The sequence below is a fragment of the Panthera uncia genome, chromosome C2 (genome assembly GCF_023721935.1).
Source record: "Panthera uncia isolate 11264 chromosome C2, Puncia_PCG_1.0, whole genome shotgun sequence".
NCBI lineage: Eukaryota > Metazoa > Chordata > Mammalia > Carnivora > Felidae > Panthera > Panthera uncia.
This window is the reverse complement of record NC_064810.1, coordinates 66,383,888-66,396,220: the sequence shown is the minus strand read 5'-3', so window position 1 is coordinate 66,396,220 and position 12,333 is coordinate 66,383,888. Positions and strand designations below refer to the sequence as shown.

General features: G+C 41.3%; 1 protein-coding gene across 5 annotated transcripts in view; it reads right to left on the bottom strand.

Moving 5' to 3' along the window:
* CD86 (CD86 molecule) overlaps nucleotides 1–12,333 on the bottom strand; it is a 67,402-nt gene that overhangs the window by 24,636 nt on the left and 30,433 nt on the right. For 2 of the 5 annotated variants that reach the window (XM_049628276.1, XM_049628275.1), the window contains exon 2: nucleotides 6,125–6,174. In XM_049628276.1, the coding sequence (XP_049484233.1) occupies nucleotides 6,125–6,174 (50 nt within the window). Of the gene's footprint in view, nucleotides 1–6,124; nucleotides 7,339–12,333 lie in introns of those variants that run through there. The other 3 variants (XM_049628277.1, XM_049628272.1, XM_049628273.1) reach the window with 3 other exon arrangements.

Genomic DNA, 12,333 nt, shown 5'->3' with positions numbered 1-12,333 from the left:
TAAGTCTCTCATAAAATGCTACCACCTAGGGAGATTTCTCTGACCGTTCTATTGAAGATAGCATCCTTGCCACTCCCTATTCCTTATACTGACTTATTTTTTATCAGAGTAGTTATCATGCCCTGACATGATGTGGTATGTTGGTTATTGTCTGTCTCTTCTGAGGAATCCATCTCCTAGTTTAAAAACCTATGTGTGATTTTTTTTAAGTCCTCACCCTAAAGAATTACAAAGGTTTTACCTAGAAGGCTTCATGGGGAAGAACTGTCCTTCCCAAACCAGACTTAGTGCACAACCCATGCACAGCAATCTCTGATAGGAACTGTAGTCAAAACTCAAGATCTGTGGCCAGTCATGCTCATTCAAAAATTTACATTAATAGCCCAGACTCCTTCATTCCTAGATTCCTTTGAGTTCTTGAGCAGAGGCCTTCAGAAGCCTTTCCTGAGGTCTCCTAATGTTGGGGAAGAGGAAGAGCCTTGAAGACACTTTTCTTCACGCTGACTCAGTATGTCCAACCCAAGCACTTCCCTTCATCTTTCTTCCCCACCCCAACCTCAGGGTCCAAAACACTGTTGGAGCCTTTTGTTCTGGGCTCCCTCAACAATGAGAAGACCTCCTGGCTGTGCTGATCTACCTGACCCTTGGTTAGCATGCTGTACAGAAAGAGAAAGAAGTAAAAATGTGGAAGAACAGATTGAGTCATGAACAGTTAGTGTGAGAAGTTCTAGAGCTTCTCAAAGAAGAGAGAATGGAGGAATGGTACGTAAACAATAGTTGAAGAGATAAAGATTGTGAATATTCAAGTTGAGAAGAACTTGGGTCCTCTGATTTAAAATACATTCTAAGTATCAAGTAAGATAAATGAAAATAAGTTCACACCTAGAAATGTTGTGGTGAAACTGCTAAACTTAAAGCATAAAATATTTTTTCAAACTTATACACTCATTCTTTAAAAACTGAAGAAAGAAAACCTAAATGACAATTAGATTGAAATGTCCTTAGCAACCAAAGAAAACAGTGAGGTCATAACTTCTAAATGAGTAACACACACACACACACACACACACACACACACACACTAAATTTTAACTCCAATTCAATGGATTAATGCAATTTCAAAAATTATGAAAATGAAAATAATTTAGAAACTTTAGAAAGTATGTATGAAACAATATTGAGTAAATGTGAGAGATTCTTATATATATTGTGATCATAACTGTATGTAACTGTTTTTACTGTCTTATCTGTTGCTTTATAGTAAATACCAGAAAAGTGATTTTTAAATGGGGAAAGGAGTTGAATGCTTTTTAATAGACACATATATAAGAAGAAGGAATTAAAGAAAGTGAAAATGAAACCAAGAATGGGTAAATACTCTTAGAGGGTGTTAAAAGTGTTTTTATACCTTTGAAACTATGGCCCTGGAACTTGGCCCTATGGCCTGACAATATAAGAGGGGTCACTTCTGTTGAATAGATTGGCTCTAGAAGTAAAATGTTGCTTATATAGTAAGGGCTACTAAGTGTTTGTTTTTGTTTCCATAAATTACAACAGTCCCATGGGGGCCAAAATTCAGAGTTACATATTCTGAAAATGGTATTAAGATCTCTCACAAAGTAAAAATAACCCATAATATCTCAAACTTTTAACTCCTTTCTGAAGGAGTCTGTCTACCATTGAAGCCTCTGTGTTCCCTATTCAAATTGAGCACATGGGTCCTCAGAACAAAAGTGCATTGTAAGTACCAAGCAAGATAAATGAAAATAAATCCACACCTAGAGAAATTCTCTTTTCCCAGTTTTATTCTTGCTTCTAAACAACCCTACACTTATCCTATTCAGTGACCATCTCCCACTAAATTATCATGGCTGACAGCCCATACTCTTTATTTTTCACAGAGTGTGAGCAGGGGAGGGGCAGAGAGAGAGGGAGACACAGAGTCTGAAGCAGGCTCCAGGCTCTGAGGTGTTAGCACAGAGCCCAACACGGGGCTCAAACCCACAAGCTGTGAGATCATGACCTGAGCTGAAGTTGGACACTTAACCAACTGAGCCATCCAGGTGCCCCTTTTTTCACTTTAAAGAGAGAGAGAGTGAGTGGGGGAGAGAGGCAGAAGGAGAGGAGAGAGAGAGAGAGAGAGGGAGAGAGAGAGAATCCTAAGCAGGACCCACACTCAGCTCAGAGCCCAATATGAGGCTTGATTCCATGACCCTGGGATCATGACCTGAGCTGAAATCAAGAGTCGGAAGACCAATGAACTGAGCCACCCAGGCGCCCCCCAGCCCATACTCTTTGGAACTTAACTAAACACTCTACTAAAATGATGAATTACTTTTGGGGTAAGATACTACCTACTGGGTTGCATGAATGTATTTCAAAAGACCCTGAAACAGTAGCTTAACATGGAATGACCCCAATAGGAGAACTATTAGGCTTCATGACAATTCTTTGGGAATTTTGCGATTAAGTCTGAAGTATCTGCTCACCTCCAGGTAATGATTTTAGTGACCACTATCAACAGTAGCAGGAAATAGGAGTGAAAGTAACCACATATATAAACATAATCTCCATGCAACCATCCGCTGGGAACCTGCAAAAATCTGGGGAAAACAGTGGACCTTTCCATAAGATGTGGAATAAGGGTTTGACCCAATTTTATGTAAATTTTAAAGTGAAAAAAGACTTTCAGTTATACTCCGGGTACATTCATTGAGCCAGAGGTATTGATCAAAAGAAATGGGAAGCACTACCAGACGATAAGAGAGCCATCAACAAAAGTCAAACAAGAAAGAAATTTCCTTCTGATGTGTGAGCTACTGATTTTCCAAATACCACTCTGGCTCCAGTTTTAAAGAGTTACAGAGGCGCTGGGACAGCAGCAAACAGAACTTGACAGTTAAATGTGTCTCTCCAAGTGGCACCTAGAAATTCCCTTAGCTTTATAAATACAGAGCACAAATTGTAACCTAATTCTGCAAGGCCCTCCTTCCCTTTTCAGTCTTAAACTCTCATCCAGTTTTCATCTGAAGGGCAGAGGTGGCCACTATAATGTCTAATTTCCACAACTAAGGGAAGACACGAAAGATATGGGGGAGAGGAAAAACAAAATTATTTTGCTGCACTGCTTTATCTCTGCCATCAAATAAATCATTCAACCCTGCATTTTTGCTGCAGATTAACTGGGCCAACTGCATCTCCTTTCTTCCCTTGGATCCATGCCTATGGCCGGGTCAATGCTCACCAACTCAGTAAGCAGAGATGTGTCCTGAGAAGAAAGACAGATAAAATTCAAGTTGATTCTTCCCCTTCTTTAAAAAAGAATGATATCGGGGCGCCTGGGTGGCGCAGTCGGTTAAGCGTCCGACTTCAGCCAGGTCACGATCTCGCGGTCGGTGAGTTCGAGCCCCGCGTCAGGCTCTGGGCTGATGGCTCGGAGCCTGGAGCCTGTTTCTGATTCTGTGTCTCCCTCTCTCTCTGCCCCTCCCCCGTTCATGCTCTGTCTCTCTCTGTCCCAAAAAAAAAACAAAAAAAAAAAAAAAAAAAACTTTAAAAAAAAAAAAAAAGAATGATATCTGTTTTGTTGTTGTTCTTCTTTTTGTTGTTTTTAATAGCATGTGAAGCATTGGCAATGCTACATTCTAATTCTAATCCGGTATCACCATTTTCCTATCCCAATATTGCAATTTTTATTGCCAAATATATAGCTTATACTTTTATTTATTTTTTATTTTTTTTTATACTTTTAATGCCATAAAACTTAAGCAGTTACCATTTGGGGGGTTATTTTTAAGGTTTCAATACTGGTAATTCTCTTTTCTGAGGTTAAGAAGTGTCCAGGCAGTTTCAAAGTTAAAACAAGGGCAAAAGTGACATCTGGACTCAGTTTTGATAGGGTTTCTCAGCTTTATTCTCACTTTCAGTGTGCAGAGTCAGAAAGTTTAGGGGAAAATGGTATCTCAGTTCAGACTTTTCTAAAAATTTGTTTCTAAGCCATTTTTCTTCATTTTTCCCCCACGTCATAAGAGCTGGGCTGGCCACTGTAATGAGAAGGGGGGGGGGGCCCAAGCATTAGAGACAGCTGAGGTGTTGGCTATAGGAAAGGTGGAGGACGTGCTGGTGGGGATCTGTGACCTTGGCTGAGACATAAGTGACCTTATCCAACAAAGTTGTTTGTATCTTCAAGGAACAAATCCTACCACTTATGAACAGTTCATGAGCAACAGTTAGGAGAGGAAGCATAATGTCAAGGTTAAGTGAATAGATGCTGAATCTACACTGTGGGGTATGAATCTAAGCTCTGCCACTTATACCTATGTTGGTCTTAGACAAATTACTTAACCTCTCTGGGCTCTTTTCTACATCTATAAAATGGTGAATCAAAATAAGACCTAAAGCAGCAAATTATTGTGATGTTCAAATGAGTTATTATTTATAAAATGCTTATAACAGTACCTGGCACAAAGTAAGTGCTACATCTAAGTATTTGTCAAGTAAATAAAATAGGAAGTAGAATGGGAAGGGCTTCCTGCTGGATAATGTTCTCCAGAGACTTGTCTTGGCCCCTTTCTCTCTTACTCTTGCTCACATATACCTTATGCCTCCCCAAGAGCTAAAGTTAGCAGGTTATTGGCCCTGGATCGTAGAAGATTCTGTTCTGGCCTAAATCAGTGAAGTGGTCAGTTAGCACATCTATAGACCTCATACTCATGGACTCAACAAGCTCCAAGGTGCTAAGTAGAAAACAGAAATCACAAAAGGCCTGTCCCAGCTAGCATCAATCTGAGGGAGTATCTCTCCCTAGAACCTTGACTCCTCATCACAGACAGCAGGCATGAGGCCAATGGCCATGGGCCTGGTGTGCAGCCCTCTGGAGGAGGTGAACTCACCAGCATGCTGGTTACTGAGGGGCAGCCTGCCTCCTGCTATGGCCACGCTTGGGCTCAGCTCACCCTCCCTTCCTGCCCCACATCAGAACTGGGATGGTTTCTCTCTTGGTGCTGAGGGTGTGGAAAATGAGCAGCAGGAAGGGGCGGGAGAGGAGAAACTAAAGGCACCCAGTCATAGGGTGTGCAGCAGGAACCTCGATCAATCCCAGTTTATAGATGAAGAAACTGAAACTCAGAGAGGAGCAGCAAACAGGGAAGATCTGAGTTTTGTGAGGCCTGAGTCTTCTAAAACATCTTTGTTGGGGGTGGGGAGGGAGGGGGAGTTCTCTTTAAGAGAAAGAATATAGAATTCAAATACAAAATGCCCATGGCCACTACAGTGGCACCCAACAGAAGGAGAATGTGATGGAGAGGAAAGCTGCAGTGGAAAAAGACAGTGGTCTTAACTATTGTGGTTAAAATATCATATTTATGAAAATTTTACCAAAGCATGAGATTCATGATCACACTACTAGGGCCCCTTATGGAGGCTCAGAGGGGACTTTGGAAAGTGTGAGAATCCCTGAAGCTCAGCTTCATTAACTTCATGGTGAATCCACTGATGCAACAAGCTGAAGGTCACTGAGGTAGGTAGCAGGGCTGGGCTTCTTGATATTTCCAGTAAACAGTGGCAACTATGATGTATAGGCATGGGCTGGTAGGGAAGGCAGTGGAAGAGGAAAGGGAAGGTAGGGAACATGGAAACCAGTGGTCCCTAATGGAAGGCTTTCAGAAGCCCATCAGCTATTTTCTAAAAGCCAGAGAATGCCAGGAATGGGGACAGAGAAGACCAGTAGGAAGTATTTGTGGAGCAAAAGAGTTAAGCCTCAGTGGTGTCAGAGCAGGGGCCTTCCCATAGCTCCCTGGGTGCTGCTGGACAGGCCAGTGTACCTTACTTTGTGTATCCAGTACCATGGGTATAAGATGGCAAAGGAGGAGGATGTGCAGAGGGGTGGAGCTCCATCCCAGGCTACACCTGCCATTGGTTGAGATATCTGTTCTTAATCATGATGCTTCCTTCTTCTCCAGAAAAATGTGTTTTTTTTTGTTGTTGTTGTTGTTGTTTAATGTGGTATTGTGCAGCACTGTATAGAAATTAAGTAAAATCCATCAAGTCTCAGGACTGGGCTCACAATGGTCAACTCATTGGGAGACAGTAGAAGGATTCTAGGACTTTACAAGTCAAAGGTTCTTACCAGAGAGCAGGAGGGCCATCACAAGGAGAGTGCGACTCAGTCCCATAGTGCTAGAGTTAAAAAAGAAAAGATAAAATTTGATTAGCAAATGACACTGAATATCAAAACATGACATGTGGAGTTTAAGATTCACTTAGGCCCATGGATGTGGCAGAGACCATGCTATGTATTCACCAAAGCTATTTCCTTTTCCTCCTGGCTCCACAGATATGCCCTACATCCCAGCCTCCCCTGCAATTAGGTGGGCCACGTGATTGGGGTTCTAGCCAGGGGAATAGTAGGCAGAAAAGACTGGTGTTGCTTCCAGACCTGCCAACAAAGCTTCCTCTCTCTTTGTTCCCTCTCCTGCCTTCTTAGATGCAAAGAATCCAGAGGAAGAATCCAAGGCCCCAGAGGATGGCAAAGCCTCACTATGAAAGGAACTGGTTTAGTGAACAAATTAATGAAACAGCTCTTTCCACCCTAAAGTGATCAATATTGGACTGTAGCATGAGCAAAACATAAACTTTTATTGTGTTAAGCTAATGAAATTTTGGGGATTATTTATTGGAGTAATTAGCATTACTTATCTTGACCAATACAATGGGTTTGATGGGACAAATAAAGAGTATGTTTAGCAATCAACTTGCCTTTGGTTTCCCTGTGATTCTCGAACTTTAATGTGCATAAAAATCATCTAGCAGATCATGTTAAAGTAGTTATTTGGGCCTTGTCCATAGAGATTCTGAATTACTAGGCAGGGTGAAACCCATGTCTAATGAACTCAGAGGTGATGCTGCTGCTGCTGGTCTAAGGACCCCTCTTTGAGAACATGATGGAGCCAAAGAAAACAATAGGCATTGCTTTATACTCTCATCTCTTTCTTCCTCTCCACCCTCCCTCTTTCTTTACTCACCCATTTACCCCAACTTAGACAAAAAAGCTGTTCAGAATGGCTTACAGGGAAGCATAGAATAGGGGAGAATGACCAAAATTAGAAACAGTTGAAAAGCAAAACAAATGCAAGAATGAAAAACGGAGCCTTGTACAAGCCCAATGCTAAATGTTTACCATAGAAATCTGCTCATCCTGCATGGTTCAAGTCATAAGTTTGGCCTATAACTTTTTACCAAAGTGAAAATGAAAACCTAATTGGTGAATTAATCTACAGATCTAATTAAGATACAACAAACCAATGCCCAGGAGAAGATGCACAACTATTTCTTATCCAATAGAAGAAATGTCTTCCTTAGGGGTGTCTGTCGAGGAGCCATCTCTAATCCATTTGGGCTATGCTAGATACCCTTTCTCTCTGCTCCCATAGCACTCAGCATAGAACTTTGGGCTAAAAGTGTCTGTTATGTTTCTTCCCTTCTAGACTATAACCTCTTTTTTTTAGTTAAAAATCTTTGAATAGATTATACCTGCACATGGAACTAAATTTAAAAGTTAAAGGTGATAAATAGTGGAAAGCAAGTCTCTCTCCCAATCTGTCCCCTAGCTATCTAGTTTTCCTTCACAGACATAACTGGAGTGACCACTGCTATCTGTTAAGTTTCTTGCTTAGACTTGCAATTATTTTAGGTAATGCAGAATGAAAACATAGACCCATATTCTTTTTCCATTTCATCTTTAAACACTAGCGGTAGTATTTTATACACAATTTTGCACACTTGCCACTACCTTAGAGGTTGTTCTGTATCAGCATGTACTGGGTATCTTCATTCTAACAGTTGCATATTCTGTCGTATTCTATTGAGTGATAATAATTTATTTTACCAGCCTCTATCAATAGATGTATTTTGCTGCAATGAAAAACCTTGGTCATATGCCAAATCACTGTGGGAGTAAGCTATCTTCCTAGAAGTAGAATGGCTTGACCAAAGGGTCAAAATTAATTGAAATTTTAATCTTTGAAACATTGCAAAATTGTTTTCCCCTAAGATTATATGTTTATGTCCCCCATGAGCATGCTTCTTTTCACATAGCTTTTGCCAACATAACATGTTTTCTAATTTGTCATCTTTACTAATAGGGAAAGTTAAGATGACACCTCATTGTAATTTTCATTTTTATTATTTTAAAAAATTTTTAATGTTTATTTATTTTTGAGAGAGAGATAGAGTGTGAGTAGGGGAGGGGCACAGAGAGAGGGAGACACAGAATCTGAAGCAGGCTCCAGGCTCCAAGCTGTGAGAATAGAGCCTGATGTGGGGCTCAAACCCACAAACCGAGAGATCATGACCTGAGTCAAAGTGGGACACTTAACCAACTGAGCCACCCAGGTGGCCCCTCATTGTAATTTTTAAAAATTATTTTTTGGGGTGCCTGGGTGGCTCAGTCAGTTAGGTGTCCAACTTCAGTTCAGGTCATGATCTCACTGTGAGTTCGAGCCCTGCAACAAGCTCTGTGTTGATAGCTCAGAGCCTGTAGCCTGCTTCGGACTCTGTGTCTCCCCTCTCTCTACCCTTCCCCCACTCACACTGTCACTGTCTCTCTCTCTCTCTCTCTCTCTCTCTCTCTCAAAATAAATAGACATAATAATTAAAAAAATTTTTTAAATTATTTTTCATTCTGGTAAAATACACATAACATAAAATTTACCATTTTACCCATTTTTTTTGACAGAGAGCACACACATGCAAATGGGGGAGGGGCAGAGGGAGAGGGAGAGAGAGAATCTTCAGCAGCCTCCATGCCCAGCATGTTGTGGGGCTCAATCTCATGACTGTGAGATCATGACCTGAGCTGAAATCAAGAGTTGGAGGCTTAAGTGACTGAGCCACCCATGCGCCACCACTCCCCCTGCTCTTTTTTTGAGAAAAAGAGAGAGCGCATCTTACTCATTTTTAAGTGTACAGTGGTTTTAAGTACAATTACATTATTGTGCAACCATCATCACCATCCATCTCCAGAACTCTTTTCATCTTGCAAAACAGAAACTCATTACTTCCTAAGCACTAGCTCTCTATTTTCTCCTCCACCCAGGCCCTGGAAACCACCATTCCACCTTCTGTTTCCATGAATTTAACTACTCCAGGTACCTCATATAAGTGGAATCATACAGTATTTGTCTTTTTGTGACTGGCTTATGTCACTTAGCATAATTTAATCAAGGTTCATCCATGTTGACTGTATCAGAAATTCCTTCATTGTTAAGGCTTAATAATATCCCACTGTGTGTATATGCCACATTTTGTTTATCCATTCATCTGTTGATGGATATTTAAGTTGTTTCCACCTTTTGGCTGTTGTGAAAATGCTACAAACATGGATGTACAAGTATCTCTTTGCAGCCCTGCTTTCATATCTTTTGGGTGTATAGTCAGAAGTAGAATTACTGGGTCATATGGTAATTCTATTTTTAATTTTTGAGGAACTGGCATACTGTTTTCCACAGCAGCTGCATACTTTTACATTCCCATCAATAGTGCACAAGAGTTGCAATTTCTCCACATGTTTGTCAACATCTGTTATTTTCTTTCCCTATGGTATTCATCCTAACGGATGTGAGGTGGTTCTTATCGTAATTTTATTTTTTTAATTTTTATTAAAAAATTTTTAAGTTTATTTATTTATTTTGAGAGAGACAGAGACAGTAGTGCAAGTGGGGGAGAAGCAGAGAGAGAGGGAGAGAGAGAATCCCAAGCAGACTCCACACTGTTGGCATGGAGTCCAATGCAGGGCTCAAACTCATGAGACCATGGGATCATGACCTGAGCCAAAACCAAGAGTTGGACACTTAACTGACTGAGCCACCCAAGCACCCCTCTCACTGTAATTAAAACAAAATTTTTTTACATTTATTTGTTTTTGAGAGACAGAGAGATACAGAGCACAAGTGGGGCAGGTGCAGAGAGAGGAGACACAGAATCCGAAGCAGACTCCAGGCTCTGAGCTATCAGCACAGAGCCTGATGTGGGACTTGAACCCACAAACCGTGAGATCATGACCTGAGCCGAAGTCGGACACTCAACCAACCGAGCCACCCAGGCGCCCCTCACTGTAATTTTAGAATGAATTTCTTTTATTATGAGTTTGAATATCTTTTCAAATGTATAACAGATAACATTTCTTGTTCCATGTACTGTCCATACATTTCTTTTACATACTTTTGAATCTTTGGGCTTTTTACAAGTTTTTCTTAATTTGTAGGAGCTCTTTAATATTTAAAAAATTAGTGTGAATTGGTAACTACTTAGAAAAGTAGAGCTTTATGACACTGAGTTGCAAATATGTTCAGTTGCTGAAGCACACAGTACGTGTTCAGTATGTGAATCTCACACTTGCTCCCAATTAATCTGTCTCTTCCTTCCAATGATTTCAATAGGGCACAGAGCTTGGGCATTATCTGTTGGGCCAGAGCTGACACCACTCAATGGTAGAGCCTAGAGAGTTCTCTGTTTGTTTCCTGTGCACTTCCTCATACTAAATCACCACCAGCATCCTATTTGTCATAGAAACTGAGGACTGGGAATCCTTTGATCTGAACTACGATCTACTATAGGAATCTCCCATTGTTTGCAATCCAAAAACCAGCATGTTTGACCTAGCCAAAGATTTGTTTTTCCTTGAGGTGATGTGTTGAACAGGGACACAAAATCAAATTATATTTCACTATAAATTTAACAAATCGCCTTTAATTCAAATTATTACATGAATCAGTATGGCCCAAGAAATCTTGGACAGATGGTCCCTGTAATTCATATATTGGGGAGAAACACTGCATATGACAAGGAAATCAATACCATTTTAACTTCTCTATTTGGAAATTCTCTCTTCCCCTGAGCGAAAACTGCCTCTCCTTAACTTCCTCTCATTGATACTGGTGTCACTCTCTGGAGCTATGCAGAGAAACCTTAATACACTTCTGCGAAAGCCCTTTAAGAATTTGGGGGCAGAGATTGCATCCCTCCTCAAAATCCTGGCCCAGCAGTGACAGTCTTTTCAGTAAACTTTACTAACATTAATTTGAAGATTGCACACTGTCCTGGACAATACTTTGGACATTTTGTTTGTCAGAGACCCTCGTAAAATATGGTGCTAAAATACTTGAGATTGACATGATCCTCTATACCCCATGTGAAGAATTTCTCTCAACTCTAGACATGGCGTATGTGTGAGGATGCAGGCTTGGGTTGGGAAGCCAGTTTCTTCAATGTTTTCAGCTCTGAAGAAGAGCAGAAATGTCACTGTTCCCTCAGGAATAAACTCTCAACCACAACCACAAGTCATTGCTTTCTCCAGAGGGCCTGAGAAGTAGATACTCTTGCTTTTGAAGGGAGCGAGCAAAAAGGGGAATGGGAGAGGAAAGAACCTAAGAATTTACGGGGGGGATTCTCTGAGAAGAGATTTCTGTCAGTGGTGAGCAGAATAAGGTCTGTAGGTAGGTGAACTGACCAAAAATCTAATAGTAGGTTTTTGCCTCCATGTAGCTGGAGGCCCATTGTAGAAACCAAAGCAGAACACCTACCCTAGCACCCCACTTTCCCTTACTGTATATGCCTGGCTCATCATAGACCATGAGTGAGAGTCAGCTGAATGACTATTTACACTTTTATTCCTCACAGCCAAGTGGGATTATCTGCCCCCAAGTTACAGATGAAGAAACGGAGCTGCTGAGAGGTTAAGGAACTTGCCCTAGCCACTCGGTAGTAAATGACAGAGTTGAGGTTTAAACCCACACAGTATCATTGTGTTCTTTTTAACACTGATAGAGTTCCTTTAAAAGTTCCAACCAGTTTCAGCTGTGCTGTGGGAGCAAGGAGAAAGGATTATGATTCTACCCACTCTTAAGGTAGCAGGGGAGCAGCACATCCCAAAGGCCAAGTGTGAAGGTGGCTCCTGGGATCGGAGTGTACATTACGGGAGAGGCAGGTGCTGTGATGGGGGTGGGAGGAGCCAAAAGGCCCTTCCTATCAGAAGAGTTTCTGTCCAAGCTTCTATTCATTCCACAAATATTACTTGAACACCCTTTCCGTGCCAGGCAGAGAATGTTCCTCTCCACTCCAGCCCTGAACAGGTTATCAGCGTTCTAGTGTGGACTTAGCTGCAGGCACAAGTTACTGTGTTTCAGCAAGTCTCACCTAGAAGAACTCTGGGGGAAATTCAGGTATTTGGGCAGAAAGAGGAGGGGATAAAGAAGGTATCTTTGGTGTCTCAGATCTGAAGGAGCATGTGGGATCTATTTCAGGCAAGAGGCTGTATGAAGGGAGGTGGGGTGATGGTGG